This window comes from Musca autumnalis, unplaced genomic scaffold (genome assembly GCF_047663935.1).
Source record: "Musca autumnalis isolate F117 unplaced genomic scaffold, ASM4766393v1 scaffold_5, whole genome shotgun sequence".
NCBI classification, from domain to species: domain Eukaryota; kingdom Metazoa; phylum Arthropoda; class Insecta; order Diptera; family Muscidae; genus Musca; species Musca autumnalis.
In genome coordinates, this window is record NW_027412088.1 from 77,135,091 (window position 1) to 77,153,252 (window position 18,162).

Sequence of the window (18,162 nt, forward strand, 5' to 3'; positions counted from 1 at the left end):
GCGCTAACGGTGAATATCGACGTCATATGAACCTCGAGCTGTATCAGCTATACAACGACATCAGTATAGATAAACGTATCGAGATGCAGCGATTGCGTTGGCTAGGCCATATCATAAGAATGAGGGATGATGAAGCCGCTAAAAAGGCGTATAAATTCGAGCCGCATAGTGGTGCACGCAGAATTGGCAGGCCAAAGAATAGAGGGCTCAAACAAGTTGAACAAAAAGCGAAGCACTAAACAGAGAGAATTGAAGATCTTTTCTTAGTTCGGTCTATGAAACAAATGTTCTGTAATGGGTCAGCTAAGTATTTATTTATTAGGAAAAATGCAAAAGATACAACTGTAAAGTAAAGAGTAATTTGAAACTATTTAATTATATGATTATATATATCATATTGCATTTTTATAAAAAAAGAGAGGAAAAAAGAGTTACGATTAAAGCAGCATTAAATGCAGCTATAACACAACAATAAAACTGTTTTTTATATATCCTTGACATAGTCATTATAATAATTAAGAAATATTTCTTTAGTATGGTCAGATATTATGCTTAGAGCGAATAACATTTCTTCCTTTTCACTTGTTGTACATTTGTATTTTCCCATTGCAGCCATATCCCATAAATATATCATTTCCGCAACATATTCAATGGAATTTATGGACGATTGATTTTTGGTGCACTCTAAGAGATATTTTGTCATATCAATGAGTTCTGTGTAGTCTTGGTCATTTAATTGTATACCATCTAAATGTAAAGAAGATTGGTAAATGTATTAATTTTAAATGATTTAGAAAGAAAACAACTGCAACTTACGATATGGTAATTTAAACCATTCTGAGCAAAACTTTAATGCCACATAAGAACGGACATCGTTGAGATCCAACAAAATATTTTCGAGAGATTTAAATATTTGATAGAGACGACGTCTGGTGTCGCTTTGGCGTACTTTATCGAGTAAACGTTTTATTTGATGAAACCAATCGAGACGCTGCTCACAACCACATTTTGTACAATATAGAGTTATATCTGTTGAAGAACCTTCTTCGGTATTCTGCCACCAGTTCAACGAACGTCTTTGGGGAATAATAGGAATAAATATTTCACCACAGTCTTTATTATCACAACGATAACGATGATATTGATTCTTGAAAGGGGTAAATGAAAATATGATCACAATAGTAAAACATTAATATAATTCTAACTATATACTTACAAAATCAGCATCTTCTATTGGCTGCAAACAATTCTCACACTTACAATCAAAATTATACGTAGATTTTAAACGTTGGCGACGCGCTGCCCTTTTTGCTTTGCGATAGTCCAAATCATAACAATTGGTAATTTCATCACCTGGCTTAAAATCACGCAGTGCATACGTGCTAATACAACGACCAGAAAATCTCGGTTGAAATGATTGGACACAGGAATGATTACAAATACTAAGATAGGGTAAATTTACGGCAGCAACATCTTCATAATTGCTAAAGGTATGTAAATAACCACGTTTTAAGTGACCCGGTTTCAACCAGATACGATCGTTAAGTAAATAAAAATCGGTCATTGTAAAATATAATGGCTTGGCGATTATTGTCGTTAACATATGAGCATTTGATATTAATTGGCCAACGTGTCGTAGTATTAATGTACCCACTATTAGCTCCCAATTACATTTTGAGTTGTATTCCTTTAGTTTATCGAAGAATTTGGTATAGTGTTTTAAATATACAACCAATAGATAGGATACCAAAGCAAACCTGAAAAGGATAATTTTGTCAGAAAGTTATTCAAGAAAAACAATTTGAAGTTCCCACTAACAGATCGTTGTTAGCCTCTTACCATTTAATATCCATAATAGTCATAATTTCCAAGTTGGAAACCATACGTAGTGATTCAGCATATACTGATGCACTATTTTCCCAAACATCTCCACCTTTTGTTAATGATTGCCATATTTCTGCATCTGTCGTTTTGGTCTTCAGCTCATCGATTATTGAGAATATACCTCCTCGGTCTAAAATTGTTCTTAATGCCAAGTGTGCAATTCCAGCATGAGCAAATAATTGAAAGCGATATCCAGCGCATTCATAGCGATGTATTTCTTCATGTTCCTCCTGACATTTGAGGGAACAATAAACCACACGACCACGACAATTAAAACAGGGATATGGTATAAAACCTGTTATGGCACATTGATGGCAAATTCGACGTGCATCACCCACTGGAGTAAATGCTGGAGCTCTTTCACGAAAGATAACTTCATTCTTTGATATAAAACATTTGGCTTTCATAACGCGGCCTAATTCGGTGCCAGTATCAATGCTGAAAAATATTGAAATACCTTTTTACAGTGTTTGATAGGGACACATTATAAGATCTATTAAGTATCAAAATATTGTCAATCGGGGACGGAGTATCTTTTGCTTTTTATCTTGCGTTTTTTACTTACATTTCTTGTGACTCTCTAGTCTGCATGAGATTATTCTCATCTTGCTTTTTATTCAATGTTGAACACTCATCCTCTCCATGGCCACTCAATTGCTTTAAAGATTCCTTTAGTTCTTCAAACTGTTTCTGGAAACTTTCATTTAACGTCAATCCCTCTAATTCCGAAAGATGACTTTTCAACGCTTCCCCATCTTTAAGCTTTACCGCACAATATGCTTGTCGTGTAATTATTTTATGTCGCATAGCAAGAGGATAACCCATCTGAAGAGCACAAACACAGTCATCATACGCTTGTCTGTAATAACCGAATGCCTGCAATGCCATGGCACGGTTAGCAAATCCTAAAGCTACTTCTTCACAACCTTTACAATCGAGAGCTGCAAAAATTGCATCATTGTATAGACGACACGCTGCCAGAATGTTTCTGTCGCCTTTTGCTGTAAAAATTTGATTTCCTTGCTTCCTCAATTCGTTGGACTCCTGTATTCTTTCAGCATCATCTTTCATAGCAAATTCCGTGTCCTCATTCTTCTGCAGCAACTTAATCCATTCCAGAGATGTGTCTTCACAAAATTGTTGCAATTTTTCGGGAAGTTCAAAAAGATGTCGCATTGTTTCGAATTCATTTTCATATTTCTCAAGGCGTATAAACACGCTCTGCGTAGAAAATAAGGAACACAAACTGGAGTCCATGGAGAAGGAGAGGAAATGGATCAAAACAAATAAATTAAAATTTCATTTGTATTGATTTGTAAAAACTGGAGCAGCTGCACACTCACTGAGAAGTGTGACTCGGGAGAAATTAAATAAAATTCACTCACTGAAGAGTGGGTTCTCGCGGCAAAACAAAAAAATAAATACACTCACTGAGAAATGGGTTTTCCAGGAACGTAGGAAATTAACAATTGGTCTGTTCCTTTGCTTTGAAAATGGTAAAACCGGCAAAAGTAGCAAAAGTTGTGAACTGCTCTCATATGAATTGTATGGTGTCAGAAGTAAAGGAACGCTTTTCGAGTAAAAAGTGGTAAAACTTGAAGATTCTTGCACGTAAAGGAACAGAACTAATTTCAGTTTTCACGCAGAGGTTCATTGAGTAAAGCTGGGTACACATTGTCAGTTTTGAATGACAGCTTTGTTGTTGCTTGCTAATGTGGCCGCTTATTTTTGTCATTCATCATGCAACCGCAAAATGTTATGTGGTTGCTGGACGGTTTGACAGTTATCGATAATTGCGAAATATCGACATTCAAAACTGACAATGTGTACCCAGCTTAACGGCACATCTGTTATGTACATAAAATTCCAGGTTTTATTTTCACGTTAATTTCTTCTATATATGCATTTATTGATCAAATGATCAAAGATTTCTTAGGCAAAAATTGAATTGAATTAAGTACCATTTTAGGTTATGATTCGTAACGGTCGTATGTAATGCTACGTTTACATCATTTTCAAAACGGATCAGTAGTGCGATTCTCTAAGTCGAAGGTCACACTAGAGTGTTTTACTATGTTTACATTTACGAAATCCACTCGATTTCAAATGTCAATTCCATAGCCCAAACGTCAAATGAAATCCAATCGATTTCAAATGAGTTTTCATTTGACGTATAAGCAAAGGAATTGACTGTTGAAATCGAGTGGATTTCGTAAATGTAAACATAGCATTTGTCCGTGTTTAGACACACAAATTTCTCGGGAAAGTAAATTGAGTTTTTAGGCAATAGGGGATAGGAAAGAGTATTGAGGAGCTCTTTCCTCTCCGCTCTCTGCCAAAAAACTCAATTTACTTTCCCGAGAAATTTGTGTGTTATAACACTGTATTTCATTGAAACAATTTCATGAAAACAAGGGTTCCTAGGTCGAGTTTCACAGTAGAGTGATATCATAAAGTTGCTGTAGTGGGGAACTCGATCTATAAATGCCTAAAAGTTTCAATGAAACCGCTCTAGTGTGTCCTTCGACTAACTCATTTTTTGAGTTACCGACAAAAATCGGTAAAATTAAAACGCAAAATTATTAATGAAAAGTTCAAATAAAAGTTGACAACACTCTTGATATCGGTAGGACTTTGCGACAGCTTTTTATTCGTCGCTAACTTACCGAAAAACATCGGTAATTACCGAAATTATAAGCATTTTACCGGAGAGTAACAGAGATTTTACTCTTTGATACGAAAATAGAGAAAAAAGTAAAAAGACAGCATTTAGTAAACTTTGGCAAGATAACAGTTGATAGCCAAAACAAAAACATTGGTGCCAATGCATGAAAGAAAAACTAACTCCAAAGCAATGAAAAAGTTCTTCAATTTTAAGCTAAATAAATAAAAAATAATTAATATATTAATAAATTAACCAATAAATATAGCCGAATCTTAATATTTATAGTATTTTCCACAAAAATAAGGTAAACATTGAGCAGCTGACCATTAGCAGATGATTAAAAAACAGCTGATCGAACTTGCTAAATGTTGCTGGGAAAAATTCTTTCAGCAACTTTTAGCAATTTCTCAGCAAGCAACTGTCAAAATTGTTCTCTCACTTCGCTCTCTTTTACTGAACTTTTGTGTAAAAAGACTGCATTTAGTAACATTTCGTAATAATTATTACAACATTTGACATCAATTGAATGCAATTGACACATTAGCTGTGTTCCAGAACTACAAAGTTTTTACAATTTTTACGACTTTTACACATTTTACTCGAAAAAGCGTTCCCGTACACAAAAAAGTTGTAAAATGTTCACTTCTCTTTAAACAAAAATGGCGCTGAATGACGCTCTCTTTAAAAACTTTTTACACGACAAATTTGGACGAGTAAAAAAATAGTAACATGGTTGCCGGCGTCTGATTGGCTAATACGCCGACTTTGACATTTGTTCCAGCTTTTTTGACGTATTTTCCATATTTCCGTTCCCGAACTATTTCAAAAAACGTGTGTGTGAGAACAAATTTTTTGCCTCTCTCTTTTACGAGTTTTACCATTAAAAAGAACGGGAACGAAGCTATTATGTTACCATCAGCTGGCATGATAATGCTACCTGTATTATTGTACCATGGTTAACACATTTCCATGGTACAATAATACAGGTAGCATTATCATGCCAGCTGATGGTAACATATGGTCTGTTCCTTTACTTTTAAAAATGGTAACAGTGGCAAAAAATGGTAAAAGTGGTGAACTGGTATCATATAAATTCTATGCTTTTTAAAGTAAAGGAACACTTTGCAGGTTAAAAATGGTAAGAAATGGTAACCTCAGTTTCGTAAAGGAACAGAGCTATAATTTGTCAATTACATTGAATTGATGTCAAATTTTGACATCTTATGCCAAGTTTACACTTGCGCTCCAAAATCCACTGGATTTCACGAAATGCTGAAATACACCCCGGTGTTTACACTTATTTTTTGTTGATTTCAAACATATCACAATGGTAAAGGTAGATGCATATGCGCAGCTGATCGAACATGACTTTTCAAAAACAATTTATTGTAAATTGATTTAATCGTTAAAAATATACGACAATATAGAACTTTACAACTTTAAGTCTGTCTGGTTACTTTCCCAGCAAGAACTTTCTCAGGGAGTAAGGGGTTTTTATTCTCTTTTGCTAGAAAATTGTAAAAAGTAAACAGACACCTTCCCAGCAAAAACCAGCAAGCAATCAGCTGACTTGCCAAAGTAGAACAATTTGTCCACCAACAAAGGAAGCAAACACGTTGTATTTTATTAAAAATAAAAAAGAAAATGAAACAAAAAAGCATTTTTCGACTTTACAAATTTGTTCTCCATAAAACAATACAATTAGACTATGTTATTTCCACAATAAAATTGTTTTTAATGTTCACAAACATAAATCAACAAAAAACTAAAAGCAGCTGATTGATTGTTTTCAGGAAGAAGAAGAGCTTGCAGGTGTTTGCTAGAAGAAATTTGTCCAGCAAGAATTTGCAAGCTCTCAGTGAAAGAACTGTCAAAATGTCTCTCTCGAATCGCTCTCTTTTGCTGGTTTTTTGTGTTAACAGACGACTTCCAGCAACAATTGGTACAAATTGTTACAAATTTTAGGGTAACCAGACACAGCTTTTATTTGGAAAATTATCGTAAAATTATCTATATATCGTATTAATTGTGTATAGTACTAACAAATGATAAAATAAAAAAAAATTTATCGTTGAGACATCATAATAATAAATTTTGATAGATAAAAGTTTTGCTCAGAACCTGCAAAATATTAGAACTTGCAGTAGTTTTTCCATTTAGTGCTAAAAATGCGTTCCCGTACTCCGAAATCTAGCAAGACTTGCACTTCTCCTTAAACAAAAATAGCTCCGAATAAAGGCCTGCGTACATAAGCTGCCTTGCCTGCTTACCTTGCTTACTTCTGATAAAAGAATAAAAAAGAAAAGGGCAACCCAGTTCGAAATTTCCTAGGCCTTTTTATTCTTTTATTTTTATTATGTCAAAAATGAAGCAGGATAGCAAGGCAATCAGGCAGAGCAGCTTATGTACGCAGGCCTTAACACCCTCTTCTCCTGTTTTCTGCCATCAAATTTTGGCCTTGTAGAAACTAGCAGCAAGCATGTTCATATGTTCAATGGTATCTAATATTATAGCTGATACGTTGATTTTGACATTTCTGCTGGAGTTTTTGCAATTTCCGTCATTTTCCGTCCCCGTATTTTTTACGAAATTTGTATGGGGAAGCAATTTTTGACAATTCGGTCTATTTTCTAACATTACCATTAAAAAAGTACGGGAGCACAATGAAAAATAGCATTGTAACAATGTAATTTAATATTTTTTCACATTGTTTACAAATTTCGATATTAACATTTTTTGTTCCAGCAATTCGCACATCTACCTTGTTTATTGTGATACGTGAAAAGTGTTGCAACTTTTGGTACTTTTTTAGGCAAAAGCAAGGTTGTATATCATGTGTACTGTGATTTCGATGAAATCACGAAATGAGATGATTTCATTTTTGTATGCGAAATCATGATAAATTTTGCTTGATTCCGCGCGAAATCACGAAACGCCTTCGAAATCACGAAACGACGCCAAATGTAAACCAAGCATTATGTTGCCAACAATTGCCGATGCGGCTACCTGTGTATTTGTACCATGCACATTTCAAAATTTTTAAAAATGTACACATACAATCACAAATATTGACAAGAAAATTTGATAGTGTATGGGCCGCTTAATGCATACGGCGTTTTAAATCGAATATCAAAGTAGCTATGTGAAAATTACTGTAGAACAGACTTCCAAAAAGCTACAAGCATCCGCGGATGGTCAAGGAGAGAACAAAGGTAAATATATATGGCGCCCTTGAGAAGTGCCTGTTCTAGAACCTGCAGGTTCCAAATACAAAAGTAAAGTTACTACTCCGATTTTTATACCCTCCACCATAGGATGGGGGTATATTAAGTTTGTCACTACGTTTGTAACTACTCGAAATAATCATTGTAGACCACACAAAGTATATATATTCTTGATCAGCGTGCAATTCTACATCGATATAGCCATGTCCGTCCGTCTGTCCGTCTGTGGAAATCACTCTAGCGTCCGAACGGATTGACGTAGGTTGATGAAATTTTGGGAAAATATGTTATTTTTACGTAGGACTTTTGGTATTGAAAGCGGGCTATGTAGGTCCACGCTTTCGTATAGCCCCCATACAAAATGACGCGTGACGCGTCGTCGTTTTAAGGAATTTTTAAGATATTTGGCCCATTTTACCACCGAATTGGTTGTAATTTGGTACTTTGTGTCTTCAGAGGCCAAAAAATATTCCTACCAAAGTTGGGTTATATAGGTCCACGTTTTGGTATAGCCCCCATATAAGGCCCCATATAAAGTACGCGTCATTTGAATATATTTTGAATGTATTAGACCCATTTGACCACAGAATTGGTTGTAATTTGGTATTTTGTGTCTTCAGAGGCCAGAAAACATTCCTACCAAAGTTGGGTTATATAGGTCCACGTTTTGGTATAGCCCCCACATAAGGCCCCTTATAAAGTACGCGTCATTTGAATATATTTTGAATGTATTATACCCATTTGACCGAAGAATGGGTTGTAACTTTGTATTTTGTGTTTCCAGAGGCTAAGAAACATTTCTACTGTTGGAGCAGTAAAACATTTTTAATGCGCTGTCTGTTTTTGTTTAATTTCAACTTTTTTTATATTCTTTGCTTTTTGTTTTTTTTAATATTCATTTTTAAATTTCCTTTTATTTTGATTTCGTTTTTATTTAAATTTGAATTTTTTATAATGTAAATGTAGTTTAATTTCATGAATTCTTCCTTAGTTGTAAATTTTAGTATAAATAGTATGTAATCCTTAATGAAGTTAGCTGTAAGAAAAGATGAAAAAGAAAATAGAATTAAGAAAATGAAATAATAAAATGAATTAGTTGTGTTGATACTTACCCGCCAACTACAAGCGTTTCTCTCGTCTTCCTCTCACCGTCCAAAGAATCCGTAACCTGAAAATAAAGAAAAATAATTAATTAAAACTTATAAATAATTTGATTCTATAATTTATACTCACCTTAAATTAAAGAGTGATCATTTTGGTGCCGAAACCCGGGATATAAAGTGTCGGTTGTGTTTTGTTAAGATTCTACAAAACCAAATTTTGCTAAATTGCTGCAAAAGAAGAAGAAGAACGTTCATAAAAAAACTGTGTTTAAAATAAAGACTTTTTACACAAAAATATACTTCCCGCATTATTGCCTGTTGCTGTGTTGCAGATCCTCATCAATGCCCCGATTCTGTGACTGCCGTCTCTGCAAATCCAAACATAATCAGGAGAGTGATTCTGATTCACAGGTAAAAGCGTTGTAATAATTTGTGTGAATCCTAACCTGTAAATTGTTCAGGTTTAGAGAATTTGTAAATTGTTCAAATTTGTCTGTAATATATACACTTCACACAAATTATCACTATACGCTTCATCATTGAAACATATTTACATTTTGTGAAACGCTTTGGCAATAGTTATTCGCGGCAAAATAACACAAACTTAATTATTACATTTAAATTAAGTTTGCTTTTCTTTTCTTATTCCGCTTTGCTTTTCACTTTGTCAGCCGTTCCAATTGTTTTTGTTGTTTTTATTGCACCACACTAATCCGCGTTTAAGTTCATATTACGCGAGTGAAGTTAAACTAACAAAAAATATACATTTCATTTTTGGTCTTTTGCCTATTCACAAATTATTTAATTTACACTTTTAATTTGTTGCAATTTTCCACTAAATTCATGCTTGTTCCAGAACCTGCGAGAAGCTACTATTTTTTACTACGATAGCATTTTCCCCTTTATGTTATCGGAAAATATTGTAAAAATTAGTAGATTCTTGCAGTTCTGGAACAGACCATTCATATTATTCCTTTGTTTTGATTTTAACTTCATTAGTGCCACATACTTTGTGAGTAATTGAGTACCCATATTCGGTTATTCAATTTGATCAATTGTGTTATCGGTGTTATCGATATACACAAAATACTTAAGGGTGCTTTAGACTACGCAATTTTCCAAAATTTCTAATTTACTGAAATTTTTGTGTTTTCAATTGTCGAACTAAAATTAATTAACTGAGATAGTATTAATATACTATTTTAAAGCTGACAATTATATTTTTATTAAAAAAGCGAGAGTTTATTTGATAATAAACTTGACATTTCCTACCACTAACAAATATTAAAGTGTGTAGAGTTTTTCTGTTGTTTGAAACTCCTGTAAACTTATTGATTAATATCAAAATGGCTGGTGGTAAGAAACACCAAAGTAATCCTGATACGGAAATAGCCAATTTGAAGCAACAACAGGAAAAAATAATAAAAAATATTGAAAGAATTAAGACTTCTTTCCGAGAAAAGAAAATATCCTTCAATTCATTTGAATTAGAATGTCGATTAGACATTTTAAACAAATATATTGATGAGGCAATGCATTTGCAATCCGAACTAGATATTCTAGATCCCGATAATGATGATCGTGGTGAATTGGAAGACTTATGTGTATCGGCAAAGTCCCTATTTTTAGGAGTTTTATCTAAAAATAGGAGGAGTAGTATGCCTGAGACTTCTTTTTGTGCTCAATCGCATCAATCTAGATTGCCAAACATGAAATTGCCAAAATTCAGCGGAAAATATTCCGAATATAAGAATTTCATAAGTCTTTTCGAAAATTTAGTTCACACAGATCCGACATTGACAGACATAGAAAAATTCAACCATTTGATTTCATGCTTATCTGACGAAGCACTTGGTACTGTAAAAGCTTTTCAGATTTCTGAAGAAAATTACCCCAAAGCATTAGCCAGCTTAAAGAAGGTTTATGATAATGATTGCTTGATATTTTTTGATAATATTGCTAAGCTTTTCGATCTTCCTGAGATCACCAAACCTTCGGCTTCTGCTTTGCGAAGCATGATCGATACTGTTTCTGCCATATACGATTCATTGTTGTCAATTGGTGATGACAAAAAGATTACGAATGCAATTTTAATCCACTTAGTTATGTCAAAGGTCGATCCAATCACTAAGTCCAAATGGGAAGAACAGCTTGACTTCGAAAAGCTCCCATTATGGTCTGATTGCGAGGCTGTATTAAATAAAAGATACCAGCATATTTCTGCTGAGGAGTCTTCTGGTGCAAGACCCAAATTAAACAAACCTAAATTCGATAATCAGCCTAAAAGGAATTTCAAGACTTCACTTTCGGTTTCTAAACAGAAACAATCTCCCGAAAAGTGTATCTTCTGTAGATCTTTGCAACATAACGTAACAAATTGTACATCTTTTACTGCTGTACCAGTTCTCCAACGATTTGAATTTATTAAAGCCGTCCCTGCTTGCATTAATTGTTTGAAAAAAGGTCATACGGTGGCCAAATGCAATTCAGGAGTGAAGTGTAGAGTATGCGGTGGTGCACACCATTTCTTACTGCATCGATATGCTTCTGACAATCCAAATTCAAATACGTATCAAGAGCTGCCCTCTACTTCCAGTGCTTCGGTCAACCATTCGGCGTCGAATGAAGGCGTAATTTTGGCCACAGCACTAGTTCAAGTAAGAAGTAGTTCTGGGAAATTTATTTTGGCTAGAGCTCTTTTGGATTCCGGTTCTCAACCTAATTTGATTACTGAGGACCTGGTACAGAGGCTTAAGGTAAAACGAGAAAGTGACAGATTAAATTTAACTGGCATTTCTGAGATATCATCTTTCTCAAAGAATAGTGTTCAATTGTCTGTGATGTCGAGACTCAATTCAACCCAATTTTCATCCAAGTTCTGGGTATTGAGTTCTATTACGAATATTCAGCCTGATAAGAAAATATCTATTTCTGAATGGAACATTCCCAAAAATATTGAACTGGCCGACCCTAGTTTTAATGAACCTCGGAAAGTTGACTTATTAATTGGCGCTGAAGTTTTCTTCGAACTTCTTTGTGTAGGCCAAATCAAACCAAATCCGAGTCGTCCAGTTTTACAAAAAACTTCGCTTGGCTGGATCGTAGCTGGAAAATACGATGAGTCAAAGGGGTCCACTTCAAGTGTATGCCATTTAAATAGTTCAATAGGGAATAGTGAAACGATTGATGCAATTGTTAGAAAATTCTGGGAGTTGGAAGAGATTCCAAATAATTCGTTAAAGATGTGGTCTGATGAACAAAATAAATGTGAGGAACATTTCCAAAAATATGTTCGACGTTTACCGTCAGGACGCTTTCAAGTGTCTTTACCTTTCAAGGAAGATGTGAAACGTTTAGGTTCGTCATTTGAAACTGCAAAAAGGCGGTTTCTTTCTTTAGAAAGGAGACTTTCTCATGACGACACATCCAAGGAAATGTATAATTCCTTTATGAAAGAGTATCTTGACTTAGGTCACATGGAAATGACAAATAATAAAGTTCCTAATGCGCCACATTATTTTATTCCACATCAATGTGTTTTCCGACCGCAAAGTACAACTACTAAACTTCGAGTCGTTTTTGATGCTTCGAGCAAAACCTCTTCTCATGTTTCGCTCAACGATCTCTTGATGGTTGGTCCTACCATTCAAGAAGAGTTGTACTCCACTCTACTTCGTTTTCGTCTACATAAATATGTAATTACTGCAGACATTGAGAAAATGTACCGTCAAGTTTTACTTGACGAGAAAGATAGAGATTTTCATTTAATCCTTTGGAGAGCAAACGATAGTGATCCGTTACAAATTTTCAAATTGAAAACGGTCACTTATGGCACATCTTCTGCGCCATTTTTGGCGATACGTTGTCTTAGCCATTTAAGCGATTTATCCAAAGAGACTTTGCCAATTGGGGCTAAAGTTATTCGCAACGATTTTTATGTGGATGATTTATTGACTGGTGCTGCTGATTTGAGTAGTCTGATCACAATTCGTGACCAAGTGACTAACATTCTTAGTTCTGCAGGGTTCAAACTGACCAAATGGTTCTCAAATCATCCTGACTTTAATGAGACAAGTTGCAGTGAAAAATTATTGCACTCAGATTCAGAAACTGCAAGAGCTTTAGGAATACATTGGGCTCCAAGAAATGATGTGTTCAAATTTTATATTGAGGGAGGCTTTCAAGATATGAAGGCTACAAAAAGACACATTTTGTCCATTTCGTCAAGATTATTCGATCCCCTCGGTCTCTTGTGCCCTATAATAACCAAATCCAAAATGCTCTTGCAAGAACTTTGGATAAACAAATTAGACTGGGATGAATCGATTCCTATGCGTTTGAATTCAGCATGGGAAGACTTCAAATTTAACCTTTCAAAGTTAGATACGATTCAAATCCCAAGATTCGTAAACACGACCACTTCCTCGAGGATCCAAATTCACGGATTCTCAGACGCTTCGATGCGAGCCTATGGCTGCTGTTTTTATGTGCGTGCTTTGGACTCCAGTGGAGTTTCTTGTCGACTTTTGACGGCCAAATCTAAAGTAGCACCGCTCAAAACAATGTCTCTTCCGAGGTTGGAGCTATCAGCAGCACATTTAATGGCGAATATGTGGTTACGAATTAACCCAATGATGAACTTTGAAGTCGAAAATATATACTTTTGGTCCGATTCAGAAATTGTACTGTATTGGTTAAAAACCCATCCTTCGACTCTGGCCACTTTCGTCTCGAATAGAGTCGCAGAAATTCAAGAGTGGTCAGAGAGCGGGATTTGGCGCCATGTGCCCACCAAACAAAATCCAGCCGACATAGTGTCGAGAGGATGCAGTGTTGAAGAACTTAAGTCTTCAATATGGTTCGAAGGACCTAAATTTCTATTAGACGATATGTCTAAATGGCCAGTCAATAAACACTTTGAATTGACTGAGGAAGAAAAATCATTGGAAGTAAGAAAATCCAAAGTTTTATTGGCGTCAGATAGTAAGACAGATAAGGAATGTTCTGAGAGCATTCTTTTAAAATTAATAAATGATCACTCGTCTTACAAAAAGCTTCTTAGAGTGGTTTCATATATCTTTCGATTCGTTGATCGAGTAAAGAAGCGAAAGATACCGAATTCTATCTGTCTTACAGCTCAAGAATTGAATTGGTCTTTCCTGAAATTGGTCGAAGTTGTTCAAAATTCCAGTTTTTCAGAGGATATTTCTAAAATAAAGAGATCAATCTGCCTGAAATCAAATCTTCAAAAATTAACGCCCTTTATACACGATTTCTCTGAGTGTAAAAGAACATTTTCCCTCTTAAGAGTGGGTGGAAGGTTGCTTAATGCTAAGTTACCGCATAACACGAAATTTCCCCTTTTACTCCCAAAGAAGCATCATTTTGTTTCAATATATTTGAGAGATTTACATTTCAAAAATTGTCACGCTGGTACAAAGGCCCTAGTAGCTTTGTCGCGTGAAAGAATTTGGCTAATAAATGCCCGTGAAGAATGTAACAGAATAGTTCGGAATTGTATTCATTGCTATAAATATAAGCCAAAGCTGATGACCCAAGTAATGGGAAATCTACCCACTGATAGAGTGAGAGCTTTACGTCCTTTCTTAATAGTAGGCGTAGACTTTTGTGGTCCCGTTGATATTACATTAAAAATACGCGGGCGACCACCTACCAAAATGTATATTGCCGTCTTCGTTTGTTTTACGTCCAAAGCGGTTCACCTTGAATTAGTATCTGATTTGTCATCTGATGCTTTTATTCTTTCTTTTAAAAGGTTTGCCGCAAGGCGTGGGCTCCCATGGAAGATATGGTGCGACAATGCGACAAATTTCGTCGGGGCCAGCCGAGAGCTGAGGGAACTGCAAGAGAGGTTCCTTGCAAGCCACAAAGCCGTGGAGGAATACGCAGCCTCGTGCAGCGTGCAGTTCAACTTCATTCCTCCGAGGGCTCCTCATTTCGGGGGCCTGTGGGAAGCAGCTGTAAAACAGGCGAAGTTCCTGCTTCTGCGAGCTGTCGGCAGAGTGCTGCTGACACAAGAAGAGATGGTGACGATGCTCGCAGAAGTAGAGGCGGTGCTAAACAGTCGCCCCATAGCACCGCTGTCTCCAGACCCCAACGACGAGGAAGCTCTGACTCCCGGGCATCTACTAGTCGGAGCGGGTCTGCGTTCGCTGCCGCCAGAATTCGTCGACGAAGACAGCGTCAACAAGGTGAGGTTCTCCAAGCGTTGGCAGATGCTCTGCGCTCTCAAGCAGAGGTTCTGGCGGGCCTGGTCCAGGGATTATATCCTAGAGCTGCAGGACAAGGCGAAGTGGAGTCATCCTCAGGCCAATCTAGAGGTCGGGCGTCTGGTTCTGGTCCACGAGGACAATCTGCCTCCTCAGGAGTGGCTAACCGGGAGAGTAGTCAGCGTCGTCGAGGGCAAGGACGGAAGAGTCAGGGTGGCGGACATCAAAACAAAGAGAGGGATTTATAGAAGACCAATTGCGAAGCTAGCTCCACTGCCAATGGGTTGAAGGCCTGCGGCCCTTCAATGGGGCCAGAATGTTGGAGCAGTAAAACATTTTTAATGCGCTGTCTGTTTTTGTTTAATTTCAACTTTTTTTATATTCTTTGCTTTTTGTTTTTTTTAATATTCATTTTTAAATTTCCTTTTATTTTGATTTCGTTTTTATTTAAATTTGAATTTTTTATAATGTAAATGTAGTTTAATTTCATGAATTCTTCCTTAGTTGTAAATTTTAGTATAAATAGTATGTAATCCTTAATGAAGTTAGCTGTAAGAAAAGATGAAAAAGAAAATAGAATTAAGAAAATGAAATAATAAAATGAATTAGTTGTGTTGATACTTACCCGCCAACTACAAGCGTTTCTCTCGTCTTCCTCTCACCGTCCAAAGAATCCGTAACCTGAAAATAAAGAAAAATAATTAATTAAAACTTATAAATAATTTGATTCTATAATTTATACTCACCTTAAATTAAAGAGTGATCATCTACCATAAAATGTTTATATAAGTCCACGTGTTGATATAGCCCCCCATAATACAATATCTCCCGATTTTCGATATTTTGAACGTTTTAGCCTCATTATCACACCGAGATGGCTGAAATTTGATATTTAGTCTTCTTTAGGCGTATAAAACTTTCCCCCAGAAATTTTTAGGTATAGGTCCACGCCATCGTATAGCCCCCATAGAACGGTACCTTCCGCATTTCGGTATTTTGAAGGTTGTGGCCACATTAATCCACCGAAATGGCTGAAATTTGTGGTGGAGGGTATAAAATGTTCGGCCCGACCGAACTTAACGCTTTTCTTACTTGTTTTTTGCTACGATTACAATTTTTTTATGATATCGAAAAAAATAGTTAAAATTAGTAGATTTTTGGAGTCCTGGAACACGCAACATGCGTGTTGTTGCAGTTACTGTTTTGCTTAAGCTCTGTTCCTTTCAGTGCCTGACTTTCAGTTTCCCCCCGAAGAATGTTCCCTTACTTCAAAAAGCATACAACTTATATGAGAGCAGTTTACAGCTATTGCCATTTTTGCCACTTTTAAACGCCTGTTAGACTATGAACTTATACTATAATTTAAACTGTCAATACCATACAATATACGTCAAATAAAATCCAGTGGATTTAGAACTACGATTTATTTGACGTATATACTATGGAATTGACATTTGAAATCGAGTGGATTTATAAGTCTAAACGTACTATTACACTATGCAACACTGAAAATGCAAACAAATTCTAGTTTGGATTTTTTGAAAGTACATATTTAGACTACAAAAACCGTAGTTGGGTTTTGTCCTGCCAGATCCAATTCGTATTTTATGGCCTAATCTAAACCGGCCTAAATCTACACTTTTTTGCATTTATCTGACCTTTATCTCAGAAACGAATAGGAATTTGGCCTGCTGTCTTTAGCAATATTGTAGCCCTAAACTAGTAGAACGGATATTTTGAAGAAACCACATAAGAAAAAGTACATCTAGAGGATCAAAATCAATAAAATATAGAAAATTTTACATATTTGCTGAAATTCTTGTCAGTATTGGCTAAACTATTGGGAGTTGAACCAAGTAACCTTTTGCAAAAATCTTCTAAATAAAGTTCTCAACAATTCTTTAGAACATTCTGAAACTCTAAAATGCTTACATCATATTGTTTTAGCGGTATTTCGCATCATATCTTTTATAACACGTATTTCAAACACAGTTCACACCAACAGTTTATTCTCGCATTTCGGATTTCACTACATTATTGACATTTTTATTAAATCGTCGTTGAAAAATGTACTGAAAACAACAGGATAGAGGCATTTTACAACAATGACATGTTCTGAAGAGTTGTTTATTACATTCCAGGGAATATTTTTCCAAAAAATATTCAGAAAAAATTAACGGTTTGGGAGATACGGTGCGAAATGTATAAAAATTGTGGTATTTTTGCATATAGTTTGAAATTTGAGGCAATAAATGTAGTTTTTCGAGTTCATTATTTCTCCAAATATTGTATTCTTGTCCTTATCTACAAATTTGCTTCAGAGGTCAGAAGAAGATTCGCATTGGTTTCAGAGATATAGCCCCGAATTTCTTTAAAAACTCAATATTTAACCATGTTTAGATGGGGCCATAAAACCCGAGCTGGATCTGACACAACAAAACGCAACTAGGGTTTCTTATCGTTTGGGTCTGTACTTTCAAAAAATCCTCAGTTCGAATTGTTTGCACAAGATCACCTTAAAAATGTTGCACAGTGTTATTAGACTATACACTTATAACATGTTTAAGTGCAGCATTTTTTTTTGACATATGTATATTGTATGACATTGACATCTTAAATCGACTGGATTTACTAAATCGAACATAGTCTACTAACGTACTATACTAAGCTGTGTTCCTTTACTTACCTGAGGTTACCATTTTTACCGTTTGTTACCATTTTTAACCTGCAAAGCGTTCCTTAACCCCGAAAAGTGGCAAAACTGGAAGCAATTTTTAAGAGAGTGAGTGAGAGTGGCAGAAGTGATTTTTCGACTTTTGTTTGACGATTATTTCAAGAAACGATTATTTCAAGACGAAAAACAGAAGAAAAAGTCGAACGCTGACACAACTAAATTAAAAACTTGAAATAAAAGACGAAAATTGATTTTTTTATGTTTCTTTTTGACATTGCTGCCATATCTACCATTTTTCCGTTCCTTTACTTTTCTGGTAAAAATGTTCATGAGAGAGCAATTTTGACACTTTTCTCTTTTACCACCCATACCATTAAAAAAG

General features: G+C 35.5%; 2 protein-coding genes and 1 long non-coding RNA gene across 5 annotated transcripts; 1 reads left to right on the forward strand and 2 right to left on the reverse strand.

Moving 5' to 3' along the window:
- Positions 1-290: 290 nt before the first annotated feature.
- Positions 291-3,270, reverse strand: LOC141387803 (SET and MYND domain-containing protein 4-like). The gene is made up of 5 exons (XM_073957996.1): positions 2,450-3,270; positions 1,840-2,322; positions 1,217-1,757; positions 817-1,147; positions 291-747 (listed from the first exon to the last, which is right to left on the reverse strand). The coding sequence occupies exons 1-5, from the start codon at positions 3,139-3,141 to the stop codon at positions 485-487; spliced, it is 2,310 nt and encodes a 769-aa protein (XP_073814097.1). The 5' UTR covers positions 3,142-3,270; the 3' UTR covers positions 291-484.
- A 5,403-nt stretch (positions 3,271-8,673) lies between these two features.
- On the reverse strand, positions 8,674-9,834 carry LOC141405354 (uncharacterized). 3 transcript variants are annotated; one of them, XR_012413188.1, is made up of 5 exons: positions 9,687-9,834; positions 9,431-9,625; positions 9,007-9,244; positions 8,886-8,941; positions 8,674-8,809 (listed from the first exon to the last, which is right to left on the reverse strand). It is a non-coding gene; the product is annotated as an uncharacterized lncRNA (long non-coding RNA). The 3 variants fall into 3 exon arrangements; XR_012413189.1 differs by having other exon boundaries at positions 9,007-9,104; positions 9,177-9,244; positions 9,431-9,834; XR_012413187.1 differs by having other exon boundaries at positions 9,431-9,834.
- On the forward strand, positions 9,186-15,354 carry LOC141405353 (uncharacterized). The gene is made up of 2 exons (XM_073989583.1): positions 9,186-9,287; positions 14,653-15,354. Exons 1-2 carry the CDS (start codon positions 9,219-9,221, stop codon positions 15,352-15,354), a joined length of 771 nt encoding a protein of 256 aa, XP_073845684.1. The 5' UTR covers positions 9,186-9,218.
- The last annotated feature ends 2,808 nt before the right edge of the window (positions 15,355-18,162 follow it).

Excerpts from the sequence above, each read along its gene's own strand:
- LOC141387803 (XM_073957996.1), bottom strand. The coding sequence starts at position 3,141 with ATGGACTCCAGTTTGTGTTCCTTATTTTCTACGCAGAGCGTGTTTATA. Across the intron at positions 2,323-2,449 it reads ACTAGAGAGTCACAAGAAAT|CATTGATACTGGCACCGAAT; the intron begins GTAAGTAAAAAA and ends AATATTTTTCAG. Across the intron at positions 1,148-1,216 it reads CAATAGAAGATGCTGATTTT|AATCAATATCATCGTTATCG; the intron begins GTAAGTATATAG and ends ACCCCTTTCAAG.
- LOC141405353 (XM_073989583.1), top strand. The coding sequence starts at position 9,219 with ATGCCCCGATTCTGTGACTGCCGTCTCTGCAAATCCAAACATAATCAG. Across the intron at positions 9,288-14,652 it reads AGAGTGATTCTGATTCACAG|GTTTGCCGCAAGGCGTGGGC; the intron begins GTAAAAGCGTTG and ends TTCTTTTAAAAG.